General features: G+C 37.1%; 1 protein-coding gene across 2 annotated transcripts in view; it reads left to right on the forward strand.

Annotated features, from left to right (window-relative positions):
• The window catches only part of LOC136884258 (alpha-1,6-mannosyl-glycoprotein 2-beta-N-acetylglucosaminyltransferase), a 115,347-nt gene extending 94,151 nt beyond the window's left edge, over positions 1 to 21,196 (forward strand). For both annotated transcript variants that reach the window (XM_067156323.2, XM_067156324.2), the window contains 2 exons: positions 7,042 to 7,256; positions 8,533 to 21,196. In XM_067156323.2, coding sequence (XP_067012424.1) covers positions 7,042 to 7,256; positions 8,533 to 8,749 — 432 coding nt within the window. In that variant the 3' untranslated portion in view covers positions 8,750 to 21,196. The remainder of the gene's footprint in view (positions 1 to 7,041; positions 7,257 to 8,532) is intronic.
• Positions 21,197 to 23,042: the final 1,846 nt, after the last annotated feature.

The raw sequence follows: 23,042 nt of genomic DNA on the forward strand, positions 1-23,042 counted from the left end.
CAGCTTTGAAAAATGGCTTAAAATGTAGATAAAGTTATTCGAGTGAGAGTGTCCTAGATTTTTGGTCAAAAATGACCTACATTTCAGGCCTCTGTGTCCTCTATTGCAGCATTGTCAATGGTCACCCATCTCCAGTTCGCTTTAACATTATAAGGATTGGTATTAAATGCATAAAATTGGGATCTTTCAACTTATGAATATCGTGAACCTCAATAAGAATATAACATTTGTAGATTTATTATTTATAGCACCCAGTAATTTAATGTGTTCATGAAAACAAAGTGAACAGAAATACTGTAGTAGTAATGGAGGAGAACAAAGTTCTTTGTTTGAACGTTTCATATGTTCAGACCTCAACAAGTTGCAAGATGGACAGCGGACAACGGTATGATGGAAAGTGAGGTTGTAAGTTTCACAAAGAGAAAAAGTGCTCTAAGTAGTAATTACTGTGTTGATACGGAGCCAGAAGAGATCCAGAGGAAAGTAGCATAATTTGTTCTGGGTGATTTCCAACAAGGAGAGAGAAAATCCACAGGGGATAGCTGTCCTAGACCAAGGGGTACCTTACGGTAACAGCATCAAAGTGATAGTAACATACTTAATGTCAATCCAGTTTTGACACTATTTATCTTAGGATAAAATGAGCGTACGGTACATATTTCTTAATTTTGAAATTTCCCTGTTGTACAGCTATCCCCGTTGAATATTTTATTTGTCTTTGCATATACCGTGTAAATGGTAATTTACTATTGACAATGAATTATTTAAAACATCTAAACAAACATCTTTAAAAACAAAACAGGAATACCAAAACGAAGGAAGAAATTAACTGAAAATTTTGTGACGGATCCTCGCGCACCAAAGAGCAATCCAGACACCTCCCAGATATGTGATACTTTTCTTAAAAGTACTTAAAATAAAAGTGTCACAAAAATGTTGCAAAAAGCGATATGTTCTGCGTTGTCGATGGAGAGATGGCATGGAATAACTTAGTAGATGAATAAGCTTCACTGGAGTTTTTAAAAGTATGAAGAACCACATTAGGGAGATAAAGTTAGAATTCAAGAGGACAAATTGGGGCAAATCTTAATTTATAGGATGAGGAATTAGGGATTGGAAAAATTTACCCAGGTAGAAGGTCGATACATTTCCAATGTCTTTGAAATCATTTAAGAGAAGACTAGGTAAACAACTGATCAGTGCTATTCTGTCCGACTCGTTGGCTGAATGGTCAACGTACTGGCCTTCGGTTCAGAGGGTCCCGGGTTCGATTCCCGGCCGGGTCGGGGATTTTAACCTTCATTGGTTAATTCCAATGATCTGGGGGCTGGGTGTTTGTGCTGTCCTCAACATTCCTGCAACTCACACACCACACATAACACTATCCTCCACCACAATAACACGCAGTTACCTACACATGGCAGATGCCGCCTACCCTCATCGGAGGGTCTGCCTTAGAAAGGCTGCACTCGACTGGAAATAGCCACACGAAATTAAATTAAATTAAAGTGCTATTCTTATTTTATCCTCCACTGCCAGAAGACTGCAGTTGAAAATGTTGGACTTGTTTATTTCTTGTACATGTAGTCCATCCACGCATTCTTACATGGCAAGTCACTTCACATACATTAGTTGATGCCCAATCCTTCCCCTGTAATCTGGCAAGGCTTTCTCTTTGAATATTTGTGTGTGACTTAATTAGGCACATACACTAGGCATCTAGTCGGTGTTCATAGCGAGCACATTTCATTAGCTAACAGAAAAATGAAATCTTGAAAAGATATTTGGTCATTTGTGCCTTCATAATAAATTATGCGTTCATTTAATGTATGTGTGCATAAGACACCAGAAGCGGAAATTTCATGTACTGTAATGAATTAATTGTACGCCTACGATTTTATAGTAACCACACTCATTTTGCAAGTCGAGAATTGTTGGAAAAATTTCACCAGAGGAAAATATAGATGTGTCAATCAAAATAATTACAATTTAAGTGGGGACCAACACATTTGACCAACCAAGAATGCGATTTTTTTTTTTTCCATTTAAAATTTAACTTTTCTCTTTCTAACAGCCCAAAATTTTTGTTAATCTGTCCAATATTTCCGGAGTTATGACCTAATACGTGAAGCCCTATCACCCGTTATCAGTAAGTTTGTTGCTCGTTTCCTGTAACTTTTGTTTTTCAGAACATTTTCCCTGATAAGTCTGAAAGTTTTTAAGATATTAAGATGAAATTTTGCATGCATGTATATTTCATAGAGAAGATGATATGCTAGAATTATTGAGCTAGCTTCATTGGATAAGTTTAAAGAAATATATTTTCAAATTAAAATTCATGAAAAATTGACCACTTGAAAAAACTTCATGAAAGAAATATTTATACTTGTTGGACTTCACTGATTCTAGTAGATGTTGTAGCTATAACATAACTAATTATAATAAAAAAATAATCATAAAAAAAATTAATGTGTTTGGAAATTATCAGGGAACGGCAAAATAGTGGCCATGATACTCCACCATTTTGAATAATTAATTGTATATAATTGCATAGGTTTATATGATTTCTAAATATGTAGGCATATTAATAAAGATAATGTGTTTGTCATACTAAGCTTCCTTTTAATATTTATTTCCATTGCTGTTGGAAAAAGAAAGTTTAATACATCTCATTTTTCAATGTTCGGAGGTGTTAGGTCCCCCCTTAAGAATCTCATTATTGTTCTTTACAGTAAAGAAAATGTCATTTCAGTAGTCCACCTGTAATCAACATTTAATGTATTGATCAAGGTGGACTACTAAAATTACATATTTCTTTTCAAAATAAGTATTTCATTCACATTCACTCTAAAATATTGTTGCCCCATCCCATCAACAATTACCAGCCTTCAAGAGCTTGAACATTTTCATCCAGTAGCTGTCAAGCTTTGCATGAAAAGTGGCGCCTTTGTTGCTTGAGTAGATTGTCAGAGATCCAGCTTTTGTATTAAGTATTTATTTATTAGTAATTGATGTGGAAAAATTTTGAACTGTGTAGTGTCACAGGATCTGAAACCTAGCTGTCTGAAGACATTCTGCTGTATAGGTAATACAGACTTAGTCCTGTAAATAAAGATCAATTTATTACAGCTAATGTATGTTAAATTTTGTATTCCTCAAGTTTCCATTTCCCTTCTTCCTTATTGCTCATTTTTTAATTACTGTAGATGGTGTAGTGCCGCATCGTTTTATTCCTAAGAAGATATTCATGGAAACACAGTATTTTAGCTTGTTTAATGACAAATGTTCAGGCTTTTGAAAATGAGTTTCTTGGATAATCCCCAGTACTTTGACCTTAAATTGGAAAATGATAAATATATGCATATGAGAAGTGTGAAGGAACTTAGTGCATTCCACTACAAAAAAAACTACTACTACTCCTGGTAAGTGATCATCATTGATTCTCCACTCCAGCAGGCTGGGCGTGTGAAAGCAATCTCTCTTTTTTCTCTGCCGTGAACGTGCATTTTTTTCTGGCAGGGTGAACTCCCTTAGCCTTTAAGTCCTCATGAGTACTGGAATGCCTCGTCTGCCAGTTGTGCCATTCCGAAGGTCTCCTTCTCTTCCGAAGCTGCTGTTAAGAACTTCACCGTAACCCTGTTCTGGCTCATGACCTCCCGTATACTGGGTCAGGTTAGTGAAATTGTTGAAATACTTTTATAAACAAAACATACTGTTTTTTAACAACTTTTCCCCCTGTGGGTAGGGGCGGTAGAATAACACCCACGGTATCCCCTGCCCGTCGTAAGAGCCGACTAATAGGGGCCCCAGGGGCTCTGAACTTTGGAGCGTGGGTTGGCAACCACGGGGCCCTTAGCTGAGTTCAGGCATTGCTTCCACTTACTTGTGCCAGGCTCCTCACTTTCATCTATCTTATCCGACCTCCCTTGGTCCACACTTGTTCTTTTCAGACCCCGACAGTATTATGCATGGAGGCCTAGGGAGTCTTTCATTTTCACGCCCTTTGTGACCCTTGTCATCCTTTGGCCGATACCTTCATTTTTCGAAGTGTTGGACCCCTTCCATTTTTCCGCTCTAATTAGTGTTATATAGAGGATGGTTGCCTAGTTGTACTTCCTCTTAAAACAATAATCACCACCACAACTTTTAACAACTTTATAAACAAAGATTACTGTTTTTTAACAACTGTATGCCAATAAAATGGTGTTAACATAACTGAATTAAACATAAAACTTACTTTATATTTAATACATTTTCCACAGAATAGTTATTCACGAGCCATCCTGGTATCAACGAAAACCTTCTGTACATTAGCGCAATGTTAAACCACTAGCAAAAAAATTTATTGATAGACTTACTGTACAGACCTAAATGAATAATTTATGCCATTGAATTATCTGCAAAGCCCAATTTTAGGAGAAGAAATTCTAAACATGAAAATAAAAAAGGTTTAAATTTGTATTAATCCTAAGTATAAAATATCAGTTTGTGTTTATAAAACACACCGTCGCCCTCATTATAATATGCCTTGTTCCCTGTCTGTAGTTAAAGCTTTTAGCTGACATATTTCACTTGTAACTTTGCATCTGTATTGCCTCTTTTCATCCACGTAATCACACAACCTATTTTCAGTGTCCAGATGCTCCCCTTTTTCGGCAGTGAAATACCTGATTATTATTGGTTACCGGTACTTGAAGTAGACAGATATAATGGGCTTAAGGCTTTTATGAGGGTGATAACATCCTTATCTTGAACAATGTGCACACCTGCATGTTTCATTGCCAACTTTCAAAAAATGTGCAGAGTATTGATGTATTTACAGTAAATCCTTTACAGTGCTTAAACTAACACCTCTGTAATTGTTTTTTTTTTTGGTTAGGAATATGGTTCAAGAAACTCATTCCCAATGGCCTCGACATTGTTTCTGTAAGACCCCACATGCTTTTCCCATTTCTGGTTGTCTGCAGTTTTTCATGTTATTTAAAAATATATCAAATTTATGATTCTGTGCATTTTTCTATGTAACATTTCAGCTAATTAATCATTTAGCAAATTTCAGAGCTGTTGAACTTCGTAAAACATATCCCAGATTACACATTTCTTTTCTTAGAGTTACATTCTGGGAAACAGGGTGAACTAGGGAGTAGTGATTAGAGTATAAAGAGAGCTGGAAGACAAGTACTGTAAGTATGATACACGTTTGTTAGTATTAAATTGTAGAAGTGCTGTAAAGAAAGTAATAGAATGAAGTAATTTAATAGCTGATATATATATATATATGTACCAGATATTGTAATAGGAGTTGAGTCATCGTTGAGAAGTGATATTAATTGAAGCAGAAATTTTCCCACAGAATTGAAGTGGAACGGTTGGATTCTGCCGGAGTACTGAGCTAATGCGCAACCATCGCCACCATCGTGTAAGAACGTCGATTGCTCAAGGCTTGAGACAGCGTGGATGGGAGGTGCACGAGGAGGTTCACTGCATCTCTACCGATGACTCTAATCGGAGGGCGGACATCGTAGCCATCAACAGAGAGGACATGAAAGCGATGGTCTTAGATCCCACCATTCGCTTTGAAAGAGACCTTAATCAGGCACGGGATGTGGACCTAGAAAAGCAAGCTATTTATGTTCCATGCTTGCCTTACCTTTCATCTAAGTATAAAATACCTATTGATCGGTGGATTGTCACAGGCCTGCTTTTCGGAGCAAGAGGCACCCTCCCTAGTCAGACATTGAACTTCCTACAAAATTTGAAAGTTCCATTCTGCGAGCTAGAAAAAATAGTAATACAGATACTGAGGGACTCGCTGCAAATCATTCATTTCCACCTATACCTGAGAACGTGAGTTACATTCCTCCCCAACTAACCCTGGAAAAAAGAAGATAACAGCATTAACGATTAAATGTTCATCTTTTGATATTTTTAAACCATTGAAATTGAAACTGTATTCCGGATCCAAATGGTCACCCTCATTGGAGGACGGATGATTTATTTCTTTAATAAATCTCTCTCTCTACTGGTGAAAGAATCATTTTTGTACTCTACAAAAAAATTGAATGATGAGAAACATGAAATTCTAGATGTAAGGCTCATCAGTAAAGATAATAGGCAACTTGCTGTTTTTGGGGTATAAAGACCTAGAAGGGGTGACCCTAATGTGGTATTATTTGATAAGCTAATCGGCTATGTGAGGAGCAGCACAGAAAAGAACATTATTGTAGTGGCTGATCTCAATTTATCTCATGTTAACTGGCAAGGGAATGTGAATGAGAGAAAGCAGGAGCAACAAAATGGTAAATAAGTTAATATTGTGAAGGACAGCTGAATCAGAAATTGATGGATCCAACTACCCAGAAAAATATTCTAGACATGGTGCTCATAAAACCAGTTAAGCTCTATAGAGAAAGTGATGGTCTGCATTTGACAGTAGCATTAAGAACAGAAACCACACAAAGAACATCAACTTCTACCATCAGATTTCTATAATCCTCACCACTATAATCTAAGCAACACCTCGCCCAAGTTTTATGATTTAATCAATGAATGATTTTCAATTCATCTAATGTATTTTAACAAGAGAAAAGCAAGAACTTTTACAAAAGAAGATTATAGTGATATCCTATAATTCTCTAAGGAGATTTTTCTTAACTAAGCTTTTAAATTTTTTAAATTTTATTGCCAAAACAGGGTCAAAACATGTATACTATTAGATAATATTGTGTATCACTCCTAAAGATTGAATAGTAGTGTATTGAACTAGGTGGAATAAAACCCGCTTTTTAATTGCAGAATAAATGTACTTCCCTGTGATAATTAGGAGTGCTTTGCAACTCTACTGAATGTGAATTTAGCCAGGCATCACTTCAGTTCTCAATTACCTAGTTCATTTATCACATACACTTGTACAGATACATTGGTAATAGAGAATATCAGGTAATATGCATTGGGAAAGCATTGTAAAGTAGTCATTGTAGTCATAAAGGTCTTGTTTCTTTGTCTGTTCTACAAATAACTATGTTGGTTACATCATTCTAGGCTGAGGTGACTCCGTGGGTGAGCAGCAAGCACAACATGGGGATGGCGTTCAATCGCAGCACCTGGGAGGAGATCCGTCGCTGTGCCGATTTCTTCTGCACCTACGATGATTATAACTGGGACTGGAGCCTCCAACACATTTCGCAGGGCTGTATGCAACATAAGCTGCATGCCATGGTCATGAAGGGACCACGTGTCTTCCACATTGGGGAATGGTAAGTTTACATTCAGGCTCTTCAGTGAGGGTGTGATAGCCAAGTGGCATTGTCGCTGCTCACCCAGGTGGCCACGATATGAGTCTTGGCCAATTCATATGGGATTTTGAAGCGAAGTTGCATCCTTGAGAACCCCCTGTGGGTGGGGGACGCAGATGAAGAATACACCCACGGTATCCCCTGCTTGTCATAAAAGGCGACTGAAAGGGGCGACCAAGGTCTGATAGAATTAGAACCATGAGACTACTTGTAATTAGTACCATCACACAGAGAACACCATGGGTCACTTGCACGTAGTACCACTATGTTAGGTACACAATAAGTTTGTGATTAGTAGCGAGTGTGTGAATCGATGTGGGTTTTACAGTACCTGTGATTAGTACCACTATATGAGCGACACCATGGTTCTGCCTTGCCTATGACTAGTACCTACTATATGAGGAACACCACAGGATAGTACGAGTCCCTGTGGTTCGTACACTTATGTGAAGAATATCATAGGTTTTTCGTTGTCTGTAAATGGCGCCGCAATGTAAGAAACACCATAGGTCTGTGTTACATGTGCGCATTACATTACCTATGAGTAGTACCATAATGTGTGGAATACCGCGAGCCTACGCTACTTTTGATTAGTACCGCAACATGACAAATACCATGGTTCTACTTTCCTAGCGATAAGTACCATTATGGAGGGCCGATTACCTGGATTATGGACCCCTATAGACTACAAGCATCGTTGATTCAGTATTGTGCTTTAGAAGCAGTCCCTTGGTCAGTAATACTATTGGTTAATGCTAATTTCTGGGAATGTGGGGCATTGTATGTCAGATCCACAGATTGTTTCAAATTCATATCCAACCATTCATTCTTTGTCCTCACGTTTTAAATTCTGGTCAGTGGAGGATATTGGACTTTTAAGTTGTCATTACATTTCACCTCATTTCGTACCATTAGGGGCCGATGACCTAGATGTTAGGCCCCTTTAAACAACAAGCATCATCATCATCAGCATCTTTGAGGTTTTTAATCCTTGTAAAACTGGAGTTCCTGTGACTATGATTACTACAACAACATTCTTAATTAAAGTTAACATTCAATCAGCCAGTCAATACTGTTTATTACCAGGGTGCAGATTTTGATGACTTAATAAATGCTGAAAAATTATCTGTGAAATGAGCAAGAAAATGACCCAGAAATATGAAGGAAAATATATATTTACCCAAATATATGCATATTATTTGATATATATCCTTTAATTTTCATTCTCTCTTTCCAGTGGTGTACATCATAAGAAGGCAAACTGTGAGTCGACGGCAGTGATCTCCAAGGTGCAGCACGTCCTGAAGTACGCATCCAAGCACCTGTATCCGAGCCATCTGCAACTGACTGTAACGAACGGCAACAAGAAGAACAAACTGCGCAAGGGTAACGGCGGCTGGGGAGACCTGCGTGACCATCAGCTGTGTGTGAACATGACCAAAGCGGGCAGGTAGTATAGGTTTGTGCGCACTCCCTCGCGCAGATTCAGCTTGGCTGCCCGGGGTGCTTAACGAAGTGACGCTAAACAAGGCTCTACATTACGAACTGTACATTGACTGCATTCGATTACTGCAGCTTAGTGTTTACTACACAAGTGTTTGTGAGGGAAGATTCCTAAAGAGACTACCTATGTATTGCCGCCAGTTTGCTGTAAATGTTATTTAGGATTACTGTAGTCGATGAGTGGAGGGGTAAAAAGCATACAGATTGAATTTCAACCAATATCCTTGTCGTAATTACCACCAATTGATTATCATGTGGACTCGCTGTTACATATGGTGCAAAATATTCGGTACTAGTTCTTCGCAATGACTGTTTGATCATTTCCATTTATGATAGATTTTCAGTTATGTGTGCGTGTACAACGATGTTAAAAATCATCGCATATATACTACACCCTTATTTTGCCAAATTGCATAGTCAGTTTGACAGTGAGCAAGATCTATATTGTAGATGCTGTGATTTTCAGACTTGAGCCATCAGTTTCTATGTTTTAGGACGTTTTTACCACTCTGACATTGCAGATATAGATGATATCAATGTAGAAAGATACTGAAATATGCCTGAGATTTACATAACTTCGTATAGCCCCCTGAGACACTTGTTTAGCTAGTTTAAGGGGTACTGATTCTTATATACTAATCTTTTATTTTGCTATGGTTGGTGAAGACTAGATCAACAGCTGACATTTATCAGTGTCTTAGATGCTTTCAGCAGTGTTTTAAAAACACATACAGAAATAAAGTATTAGGAATACCTATTTGTTAAATTTGGCCATCTTTCTCTAAAAAAAAATAATCAAATTTGCTATTCTTGCATTAGGACATGTTGTTTTAGACTTGAAGTGTGCTAGTGGAAATGTGTTTCTATAACAGTGAAGCAGTTCAAGGCCTGATGTATAAGCATTTTAAGAAACATTACATTGATTTTGTGTGTGTGTTTGTGTGTGTGTGAACATGTAAAACCAGTACAATTTTATTATTTTAACTTATTTGTCCTGGGAGGTAAAGTATGGAAGTCTCCTGTGAGGATGCAATTTACTACAGGAAATGGAGAAATAGACAGCTGGTGAGCAAATCTTTTGATGAAATTCATATACAGGGTGTTTCAAAATGAAGATCGGGGTTTTAAGGCTCTGTAGTGTTTATTACATTGAGCTAACATTTGTAAATAGTACGTCAAGACAAAGAGCTACTCAAACAGTTTGTCCTGTGAACACCATTCGTCACAAGACACATATCGAGTTGATAGCCGAGTTTGTCCTACGCCTTGCTCAGTGTGTCTGGAGTAATTGTTGCAACAGCTGCTTCAATCCTGTTTCTTAAATCAGTTAGGTCAGCTGGCAGCAGAGAAACAAACACATGATCCTTGACGAATCCCCAAAGGTAAACATTGCATGGTGTCAGATCAGGTGAGCATGGAGGCCATGCAAAACAAGCTCTGTCATCATACCTCTTGCGGCCAATCCAGTGATCAGGTACAACGTTGTTTAACTAATGCCATTGAGGTGGCGCACCATCTTGCTGTCAGTCCTTGCAAACTGTAAAACACTAAAAGCTTTCTGTTCCCCAGTTGCCATCTTTGCTACTTTGTTACTAGCACTACTAGCTACTAGACACAGGGACCAGTGCATGTACACAAGTAGGAAAGTGCTTTCTAATGGAAGACAGAGGAACCAATGCACGCACACAGGAATGAACACTTGTAGAACAAACTGTTTGAGTTGCTCTTTCGTTTGATGTATTATTTATAATTGTAAGTTCAATGTAATAAGTACTAAAGAGCCTTAAAACCCTGATATTCATTTTGAAACACCCTGTACTTGAATATGGCAATGTAGAAAAAGAAAGTAAGTACAGTAGAATTCCGCTATAGCAAGTACGACATATAAGGAGAACTCCGTTATAACGACAGTTTTTGTCTCTCCCTTCAAAATTCCTATATTAAACTGTGCATTATCCTTCAGTTACAGCAAGAGCCGTAACACTAACGTATCCGTTATTGCGAGCGTTTTTTTTCCCGTTATCGATATTTATGCACCTCAGCGATTATGATGCATGCGATCGATCACCTTCGGTATCGTTTCCTCACAATGTTCACTAGCGAGTTCTCTCGTCGACATTCAAAGGTGATGTCGGAGTCGATTAGTAATACCCGTCAACTGCTGTTCCGTAAAGAAAATTCAGAATGAAAGAGAACTTTTTGCACAATAAATGCGTGAATAACATGTCTGGTAACAGTTAACTCGTTAAAAATAAAGGCTGAGGAAACGATCGGGTAATTTAAATACTAAATACTGCAATTAAGTAAGGATGGAATACACCTCAAGATATGGCATCGTGCATCATTGATTTAAGAGGTTAGTTTAAATTTTCTTACGTCTGTTAAATTTCAGAAAGTCTATTATCATGTAAATTTATAGCGAAAAGGGTATTTCTCTACTGGCGCAAGAAATACGTACATATTCGCGGTAAATATAGTACGGTTAAGTTTAGATTAGGTGACGCTGTTTGAATAACAAAACTGAAATATTTGCCACAAAATGTATACGGTATAGTTTTCTCGCTATGTGCATTTGTGAGCTCCCTCGTCGACATTCGAAGGCGATGTTGGAGTTGATTAATAATACCCATCGACTGCTGTTCTCTAAAGGAAATTCAAAATGAAAGAGGATAACACATTTTCATAATAATTGCATAAATAACGTGGCCGATAGCAGTTTTTAACTCGTTAAAAATAAAGGCTGAAGTAAACGATCTCTTAATGTTATATACTGAAATTAAGTAAGAATGTGATCAACCTCAAGATATGGCAGCGTATATCACTGATTTCAGAGGATAGTTTATATTTTCTCACGTCTAATTAAATTTTGGAAAAGCCATTCCCATGTAAATTTTAGCGAGGAAGTTATTTCTCTACATGCGTTTGAAATATGTTTTCATGATACATATACGCGTACACAAAACTCGCCAACAACAAAAGACAGTCTCTTTATTATACATCGCTGGCCATGGCGACCGATTGTACAGTGCCTATGTGTAATGTCACTGGATCTCAGGAAATAGTGAAGAGGGAATGACTTTCTATTAGCCTCTACACAGTCGTTTCTCAAATCTGCAGAATGGCATCAAAAAGTTCGAGACTTCGAATTCTTAGAAAGGCCATGGCTACTCAGTAGCAGAGTTATAATGCGTCCACTGTACCTGACGCTTAGTAAAATATTTATAGATAGCAGGAATATTTTTGTGATGGATCATCATACTGTAAAGATACGTGGAACAGGTACTCCGGGAAATTTTCAACGGGTTCTCGTTGATATTATGATGCCAATTTTAAGTTAATGGTTATTAAACACTCGGAAATGTAGAATAATCGTGCAGCCGCAAGAAAATACAGCAAAAGCCTAACTAAAGCCAATATTCGGCACTAGCGTAAAAACAAAGATAGCTTAAAAATTGGTACTGTACAAAAAATGATTCAGTGGTCCGCAATATGGGTGGTTTAAATAAGTCATAGATGAAATTGTGAGGTACGAGCACAAAAAACGCTAGGGCAAAATTGCCATACTGGGGTTCAATAAACTCGTTCGTTGACCTTCAGCATCCACGATTAGGCCTATATATCGCTAGCCGCTGAAGTTCGCCGAAGCCAGCAAGTGAGACGTGCATGTAGTGGCAGCCAGTTATATCTGACGCTAAGTGAAAGTAACAGTGTTATAGTAAGGAAGAATATTTTTGTGATGGATCTTCGTATTGTAGAGGCGCGTGGAATAGATATTGCCAGCATATTTTCAACGGGTTCTCTTCGATATTATGATGCCAGTTTTAAGTTAATGGTTATTAAACCCGCTGAAATAAAGAATAATTGTGCAGCCGCAAAATAATACGCCATAACTGAAGCAAATGTTCGGCGTCTAAAGTGTGTACTGTATAAGAAAGGCATTTGTATGATTTTACAAAGCACTTTTTAAGACATTTAAATTTGCAAAGGAAAAAAGTGGGAGTCATTTGGATTCGAAGAAATAGGATACTATATTTTTTTTCAGAATGAAATTAAACATACACTTGCACGTAGTATCAGATTTCGAAAAATAACAAACAAGTATGCCGTAGTGTGGATATTGTCCGTGAAAATGCAAGTTTTGAACAAACTGATTGCCATTTCATACTGATTTCAATGTGTATGGGGATTTTGCCAACTTTTACAAAAAATCGGATATAAGAACAATCCGTTATACCAAGTAAATTTCTCGATGTTATGAATTATCGCTGTAACGGACTTCTACTGTATTTAGTGTCAAGTACCAGTATCAAGGAAATCTATTTTTGAATGACAGTCAAATCTTGCTGTTGACATAATTTTTACGATCTCTGTTTGCACACTCGGTGTCACCCGACGAAATTATATTAAGTTGAAAAGTCAAAGATGTCATTGAAAGGTATGGAAGCTGGGCTGAGTGGCTCAGATGGTTTAGGTGCTGGCCCTCTGACCCCAATTTGGCAGGTTCAATCCTGGCTCAGTCCGGTGGTATTTGAAGAGGTTCATATACATCAGCCCGTGTCTGTAGATTTACTGGCACGTAAAAGATCTCCTGCGAGGCTAAATTCTGGCATCTCGATGTCCCTGAAAACTGTAAAAGTAGTTAGTGAGACGTAAAAACCAATAACATTATTATTAAAGGAATGAAACTTTTTTTGCTTTATAAATTTAAAACATTTCTGGCATAATTCTTAAACAAATGTTGAAGGGAAATGTATTTCAAAATATTGTCTCCCCTGGTTGAGCTACAGTTCGTTTTGTCCTGGGTGATTCCTTCAGAAAGAGATTTGAATGAGTTGATATGAACCTCTGTATTGTGTACTGTTTTTGTAAACATTTTTCATTGCATGGATTCATGTTGGTCTGTGTGGTAACATATTCCATGTTAAACTTGCCTATCCAAATATCAAGTCAATGGAAGAGAGAATCAAGAGTTTGAATATATTTTTGTCTGAACGTGTAGAACCATGTGGTAAAAAAAACGTTTGTGCTATGAAGGATGAAACTACTGTATTTAAGTTATGTGATTATATAGTATATTATGGTAGGAAGGATGATTTCATCTGTTTTGATTTAGTACTGTGAAGAAAGATTATAAGACAAGAGTGAAACTTCCTTATAAAGTCCATTCATTTTCTTTCTTTCTTGACAGGAAATAATACCCACACTTCAACATAGCGAAACACAATGAATACATCAATATTCAAAAGCAGGAATTTCCAACCTTTTCTTACTATTGTACCCTCTTGGTAGCCTTTTGTCACAAACGGTCCCTCTTGTCTTCCACGCTCGATTATTTCTTTTATTTCCTCCACTTTCCTCTATGATACTTCCCAGGTACTTGAAACTCTCTACCTTCCTAAGCTGTTCCCCTCTGGTATCCCTCTCATGGGCCTCTCCTTTTTTCTAGTTGTGATCACTGTCTTGCTCTTTTGCCATTAAATTTAATTCCATATTGTTTCACCTCCTCTTCCCATGCATCTAACTGTACCTAGATATCCCCCTTCTTATTTTCCTTGCCACTTTTGTCATTAGCTCGCCCATAATTACAATGAAGAACAATTATTATTTATTATTAGGACTAATTTGAACATTGGCAACACTTAGAAGTTGAGACTGTGAAGGGTGTGGTGTGCTGTACTGTAGTGGATTGTTTCCACTAAAATTTACTAAAATAGCAAAATGAGGATAGAAGAGAGAGAACCCTCCACTCACTGTAACCACAGATTTGTATTGATCTTACCATTCAACTACTTCAGCACTGTTGATGCAAGTGTCTTTTTCTATCGTTATTGGATTTTTTTTTGTAGCCATTTGATCATGCATACCCCTGGTTGGGAATTTCTGTTTTTAAAGAACACACCATGTATGTCAATCCCTACCTGAAGAAGAATGAACTTCTTTTTTATTCCTTTACTTGCATGAATATTTTGCATATTGGTTTAGCATTTCTCAAGAGACCGTCTGTATGAGGCTGCATGAAGGAACAATTTTCAATCAGACATATCTAGAATAGACTTTCACCATCCAATTCATAAGGTGACTGAGCGTTATTATGTTCTAGGCCAGTGATGACAAGATTAGTGCTACAGAGAAATCACTGTCATTCATAGCAAATAACTGGAAGTATAGTGAGCTGTTAAAATTATGATCATGCTTGCTGCCTAGCCAAGAGCGACACTATCTCTGTGGATCGGTGGTAATGTGCTGGTCTCTGGATCCTATCACAGGTTCAAAACTAGCTGAGGTAGTCCGACATTTAAAGGGCGGAAGAAAGTCCGTTCAACATTCCGCGGTGAACAGTGTCACATGTAAAGGATCTCTGGTGACACATTTGGTCTTTATCCTACAAAATTAATGAAATCTCGGCCATAGGTCTTCCAGTCGAGTTCCAGTTTCCGTGCCAACTGGTAAAGAGTAAAGCAGAACATCAAAATTGACATGCAGGTATCCTGAATGGCATCAAATCCAAATGCCTGCACATGGTAACTGTGATTATCATCATTATTATTGAATTACTTTATTTACACATACAAAATCATTGACAGGTTTCGTAAAATCATCAGGCGCTAAGGTTTTTGAAAACAATGTTCTTAAAGTTGCTAACTTTGCTTCCAGTTTTTTTGTCATCGGAACTACAATTGATAGAGGGGAGGGGGGGGAGTATCTGTTAAGATAAACCTACTACTTCTGAGAAGTATGAACTTGCTCTCAGCACTGCCTAATATGTCTTATCAGATTTCTAGGTTAGTTAATGAATCTGCAGGAAACAGTAATGCTCCAGTCATTATTATGAATACATACAAGCTTCAGAGAACCATATTCATGTCTGCTATAACTCTTTAAGTATTACTGTGACACTATTTCTACTGGATATAAATGTTACTGCGAAATGGACAAGAAGTCAAAAGACAATTTTGTAATTAATGTTCTGTGTACCAACTGGAGAGTGTATTTTATATTCTTATGCAGTGTGGGGGGGAAGGGAAATAAACTTAGCAAGTTGATCACAATGGTGCTAAATGTTGTATTTTTGAGTTTGTTAATTTTTCAGTCTTTATATGTTTTGGTTAATATGTTACTGAGGTCTCGGTTATCCATTCTGCATAGTGGAATGATCCACCAATTAGTATTGGTAACATTTGATCCTTCTAGGACCAGTACCTTGCTTATTTTATGGCAGAAAAGGATTAATATAATTGTCGACTGTAGGTCAGGGATGATAAGACAATGGTTTAGTTACTGACTTGCACTCTGGGGGGTTGGTGCTGAAGTTCCTGTGATTGCTGTTTGGAATTTACATCTGATATTTTATGTTGTGTCTGGATGAACATCCAATCGAAAACCCACAGCAGAGCTGAACACATTCACTGCTGGTCCTTTAGACCCGGAGCTGACATTATTAATGTGTAAATATTTCCATATGCAAGAATGCTTATAAGCGTCAGTAGCATGGGCTTACAGTTTACTCCAACACCTGCAGTGAACATGTTAACCATGAAATTAAACTGAATCACTGATAAATGAAACCTCTGGCTAAAACCTGAAGAGTGGCTTCAGCAGGGAGCATGTACTGCCAGTCTTGACACAGGCAAGTCCATGTCTGTAAAAAGTGGTGGATTGTTGTAAGACGTTCCTTTTAGAATAACAGATGTTCATTCCCATTTGCATGATCTCGATAAAATTCTGTTCCAACTTCAATTGATCATTTTTATGGCATTGAAACGAACAGCCAAGAGGATTTATCAGGCTGACTACGCTTCATCACGCAACATGCGGGCCATGTTTCAAATCCTGGTCAATCCCAGGTTGGGATGCTTCAGGAAGAGCATTGGATCAAGTGAGGTTCCAGCAACCCCAGAAATAGATGGGATAAACTGAAGGAAGTTTAATTTTTTACTGAAGAAGATCCTATCAGAATGGATAAATGAGAATTACCTGTATTTATTGTACCCAAAATGCTACTAGAACAGCTTGTATGTTAAGTTGCTGTGCGGTAGTGTAATCCTAGTTGCTACATTGTGGTTTGGTGCTAATTCTCTAGTTTATATACACTACTGTTGACAATACTTGGTATGATTAGTATTGCCACTGGTGGCTCCATGTTTAAACTGATATGAGAGGCACTGAGAATCAAACTGAATTCCCTGGTTTTTGCATTGTTTTTTCAGTGAATAGGTTTTATTGTCTAGTACTAAAGAAGATACAGTGCAAAGAATCCCTTCCTTTATCCTTGCTTTTTCCCGCTACGGGATCGGCGGCGTGGCGACCTCTTCCTCATCACATCCTATCCGTGATATCAGTGGTGGATAATCCACACAAGGTTATATCTTGGCTGACTTTGGTTTACACCGTCGATCTGGGTCATCTTCTACACCTCCTGCCCTCCATATCCATCCGCTGTACTCGTAGTATCAGGTGAACGTTCTCTCCTCTCTCAACATGGCTTTATAGCACAGTCTTTGTGCAAATAAATATGGCAAAGAACTGTTTGTTGGAGTTTTTATTTTTGCACATCTGATAGCTGGTGGTTAAGTTCTTAATCCTGTGGAATTGGGATTCATTGCACTTAGCACTTACCAAACCTCTGCCCTGAACCAAAATGAATTGGTCAAAAAGGAATCAAATAGTTTCATCTGTACGACCCCAGAAGGTACAAGTGAGAACCAGATATTTTCAACATGAAATTAAACAACTTTTTTAGAACTTCATTTTTCTTTTCATTGTTATAACGAAATTGAACCAGTAGGAAATCATAATTTAAATTCACCAATTCAAAATATCAACAAAAATTGAATTTGTTCAAGCTTTATAGGCTTTTTTCAGTCGTAAAATAATCGAGCAAGTTGGCTGCCTGGTTGTGGTTACATTCGGGAGATGCCGAGTTCAAACCTCGCTGTCAGCAGCCCTGAAGATGGTCTTCCATGGTTTTTCATTTTCACACCAAGCAAATCTTGTGGCTGTATTTAATTAAGGACACACCTGTTTCGTTCCAAGTCCAATTCCATTGTTGCTGTAAGACCTGTCTAGTGCAACAGAAAACCAATACCAAAAAATCAGTCTAAAATAACCAGCATTTCATCCTAGTGTGGCAGCGGGCTCGTCAGTTACTGTAGGTTGCCACACGTCCCCAATGGTGTACTAGCCAACATCTTGCAAAGATGGAAGATACTGTTATTTTATCTGTCATGAATTTGACTAGGTCTCAGAATGGCTGTCTTATATTCTTATATGCTTCTTCCCCTCTTGTTCTGACCCTTCTAGTGGAGCCCCCTTCTAGTAGAGCCCATCAAAATACGAACTGGTCTTTTTTCAAAACACTGGAATAACCGTATGGACACTAAATGCAGCGAGTCCAGTTTAATCCATGAGAAAACAAGTGAAATGAACTCTGTACTCAAACAACTTAAGAACTTGTCCTGTATGTTTAAAACTGATATTTACTTAATTATGGAGCCATCATTGGTTCACCTTTGCCTATTCTGAGATGCAAAACAAACGCACATGTAATTTATTATTATTATTATTATTATTATTATTATTATTATTATTATTATTATTGATTAATAAATATATCTTTCTTTGTTCAATTCTAGTCATATATCTGAATGAAAGGAATATTAGTTTTAAGCATTTATGATTTCTGTTTTATTTTCTGTGTGTTAATGTAAGAAAAACTTGTGTGTCAGACTGTCAAAGCTTAAAATGTAATAAATTTAAGAAATGATTCATGTGATTAAAGATGGGGTAGAATATATTTTTCTTCCTTTGCTTTTTTTTTTTTTTTTTTTTTTTTTTTTTTTTTTTTTTTTTTTTTTTTTTTTAAACAGAGATCTCAAGTAGACTTTATCCGGATTATGGTCTCTTTTGATATTATTAAGTTAACATTCTTCTTACTTACACTGTCATATGTATTGCAAACTTAAATTTATCATGTTTTATATGACTTGAAATGGCTGTGTTTAATTTTATTAACTGTTTACTATGTATAAAATTAATATTGAAAATTGTGGGTTGAATGTGCACATTTGTTTTGATCTTAGGCCATTGAAACTGAGATGAGAATGAAATCATGCAAGTGTCGCCTAAAGTAAAACAGTACTTCTGTGGTTCTTTTAGTATTTATTCGTTGAATCGCAGCTCTCAAATTATCTGCCATACCTCATAGACAATTCTTATGAATGCCGAACAATGATATATCGTTGTTCCATACTTGTGTGCAATGTACCAGCAATGATATGAATCAGTGCGTTTTACTACGTGCTTTTATTGCTGTTATATCATATTGATGGCAGCGTCTTGTGTATCGTTTCCATAGAGGGAAAAATGTAATTCATAACTGTTATCATGAAACCCATACATTCTTTCATTTCTTTACAATGAGTGTTTAAATTTCAGATCTGTTAATTTGTAGTAAAAAACTACATCTAAAACCCATCATGATGATTAAATACCACATCATCTCTGCTACAACCATTAAATATGTTTAAATTTCATATTGTGTTTACGTTCAGCATTAGAATAACTTCTTAACTACTAAATTTTCTGCATGATATATTCTGTGCTTACTCCCTTGCATATATGTGTTGCAGAGAAATGGGAATATTTCGTATAGGAATTGAATTTTGGTATTATTTTCTTTCTTCCTTTTTTTTTTCAACAGTCTTTATCCATTGTAAATTCATTCTTTTATTAATATGTAGAGAAAATTTGAGGTCAAAATATTGGTTAGCCGCATTCAAGGATTATCTTTTAGCAAATGAAGTCATGTTTTGGAAACAATAGGCAACTTGGCAGCCGTACAAGATATCTCTGGCAGGAACCTGGACAGTAACCACTGTCAGCGCTGCCACAACTAGGTAGTAACACTTGCTCATGTCTTGCTGAAGCCCTATGAAATACAAGGCATCATAAAATACAATCTGCCATTGCTCAAGCATTAAGGAACTCTGGTTTTACAGTCTTCGAGGAGGTTCATGGTCTTTCTGTTACAGGCAATGCCCATCAAAGCCTTCAAAAACCATCAAAAGAGCTTTATAATAGATCTGACAGTCAGATTCAAAATATCTGAAATACAGACAATGAGGTTCATGAATAAAAGAAAGGAGCATATGAACCAACCATCCAATTCTATCAACAGGAGTACTAGTTGTGATGAAATCAATGTCATTGCATTAGTGGTTGGCACAGAGAAACCATTCCTCTCCATTTTGCCAAGTTCTGTAAGACCTTTAACCTGAGAAGATGCAGTGATTGCCTTGAAATATTCCATCCAGATACTGAAGAACCATACATATCTGCCATACTTTTTAACAAAATCACATATGCTCTCATTAAAAAAAAAAAAAAGAAAATCTTTATAATGTTCTAATTAATCATTATGTAAACCAACTCCTCTCATTTGCTTTTAAATTCTCTCTTGCTTTTATTATATACTTTATCCTCAGGGACAATCTCCATTTGGAGAAAGTTATAATAAATAAATAAATAAATAAATAAATAAATAAATAAATAAATTAAATACTTTATATACCCTTCTATATGGGAACCTGCAAAATCAGTCTGGCATTCTATGCATATTCCAATGGCCTGAACTATGCCTTTAGAAGGCTAATTCCTTAATTTACCAAATCTTCTTCGCTAGTGAGTATTAGGGCATACATTTGTTTCTAATGAAGTTAGTTGCACAACGCAAGAGCAAAGGTTTTTCGCTATACCCAAAAATCTTATATGTTGCAGCAATCAGACCTGAAAGTAACAAAAAAAGAATCTTGGTATAAACCATTCAGAACAGTATATGAAGAAGTTCATAATGCAGAGAGGAAGGCTAAATCATGAGTGAACACGGCGGATTAAGCTGTGCATAGAACTGACTTTGATGGTTGGGTCATTTGGAGTAAGCTGATATCTAAGTACTTTATGATCCTCTCATGTGATGTTCATCCAAACATTGAAGACATATACAATTGTTAATATTACTACTGCAGTCTGCAGAACTAAAATCACTTGAATATTTTGAATTGTTGTGGATTGGGTGGCATAAACAGGAAGTACTTCACTGTGGTTACCATATATCTGCTAATGTCCACTTGAGATCTTTGCTCCTATTTTTGGTGATAAGACAGATAAGCCATAACAATGTAGAACTTACATAATGAACACTTAAAATATTTCTATCTTATATATGAAAGATGTACTACTTTCCATCACTCACAGTTATTCCTGGATTGTAAGATGTGTAGTAATGTATGTCACTAAAAGTATCACTAATATACTACATATAAATATATAAAATATTTTTTTCTTTTCTTTTAAGTGAGAATGACACATGTCAGAAGGAAAATAAAACTGTTTTATTCAAACTCTCTTGTATTATTTAAAAATATTATTAGAATCATACCTGCCAACTTTACAAAACCAAAAATCAGGAGATTTAGATATGAAAATCAGAAAAAATCGGGAGGAATCAGGAGATACATTTGGTCAAAATTGCTCACTCTACATGTCTTGTGCAATACAGGAGTTCTATGGTATATATTATAACACTTTTGTCTCAAAACCCGACTGTTGCTATTCGAGGCTACAAGGCTAAAAATTACACATCTCTATTCCCTCACAGGAAGTATGTGAGAGAGAGATGATTGGTCTCTGATAAGTCTTCCGAAAATAGTATGAACTCATGGTCCACACGCGTGAATCATTTGTGCACTTGGATGCTATTACTTAGCAAATTCATAGATTAATATATTGCATCATGCACCCGCGCGATTATGCCAAGCACAATATCATTTTTAAGCAAGTGAAAATGAAAAAAATTTGCCAGAATTGTCTCCAAATGGCTCCTAAAATCTCTAGAAAAGTCACTAGTCGCTATTTTTGACATTCTGTCACTAAATTACTAAAATAGGCTCCAAATCTGGCGACTAGTCTCTAGAAACGACGTGAACGAACACACAGCACGTGAGAACGAGAGATTGACAATCGATATACGCGTCCCGATACACAGGTTTCAATAAACATCGCACATTTGCGTGTATTTCTCATTAATAAACGTCGATATTTCATTTGAAAGCGGCCAATGAACAAAGGACTTCTGGCCACTTGAATTCAAAACTGAAATGGCGGGATGTGAAAACAAATGTTTGAAGTTCATCAAAAAATAAGCTAAAATTGGGAGATACAATAGAATAATCGGAAGTTGGGAAAAAATGTCGAAAATCAGGAGTCTCCTGCCTAAATCGGGAAAGTTGGCAGGTATGTTAGAATGAAACCCTCAAACCTCAATGTTCAAGATCCCATGGGTAGACCACATCATCAAATAGGGGGTGCTGGTAAATTATACAAAGCCTTAACCCTCACAAAATGCAGGATAGCGACATATTTCAGCCATACCTTCTGAAAAGATAAAAAAGGCCTGATACAACTGACCGTAGAAGAGAACTGTGGACATGATAATGGCGTGTGGCATCCAAATAGGCCTGGTGCAGGTCTCTCGGGTTGAAGCCGTATAGGCGACCTGTGTGGATGGGGCCCTACCTATCATCATCATCATCATCATCATCATCATCATCATCATCATCATCATTGTACAGTTCCAGTTTCCTGGATACTGTTTATGTGCCTCTTCCACTTTTTCCAGTCCATATACAATTTGCCATGGAGAACATCATCCACTGTCCATCCCCTGGTAACTAGATCAACTTAGATCATGTCCATCCATCGGGTTTTAGGTCTTCCTGCAGGTCTTTTCCCCTCCACCTGTCTTTCCAAACTTATTCTGGCTGTTCTTGTAGGCTCCATCCTCATCACATGCCCGTACCACCGCAGTCTGGATGTGCACTCCCAGATCTTATCTCTTATAACACTATCATAGGCCTTTTCTATAGCCAGGAATACAATGACCAAGTTCTTGCCTTTCTCCCAATACTTTTCCATCAGCATGCGGGTGCTAAAAATTAGATCTATTGTTGATCTGTTACTTCTGAATCCATATTGCTCCTCCTCTAACTGTGGTTCAATGATGGTTCTCAATCTCCTTTCTATGATCTTCTCTAGAATTTTTAGACCATGAGACAGCAGTGTTATTCCTCTATAGCTGGTGGGTTTCCGTCTGCTGCCTTTCTTAAACGGGAATTAGAATGCCCTTGCTCCAATCTGCAGGTATTTTGATGTCTGTCCATATGGCATTTCGTACTCTGTGCAGCCATT

The sequence above is a fragment of the Anabrus simplex genome, chromosome 12 (genome assembly GCF_040414725.1).
Source record: "Anabrus simplex isolate iqAnaSimp1 chromosome 12, ASM4041472v1, whole genome shotgun sequence".
NCBI classification, from domain to species: domain Eukaryota; kingdom Metazoa; phylum Arthropoda; class Insecta; order Orthoptera; family Tettigoniidae; genus Anabrus; species Anabrus simplex.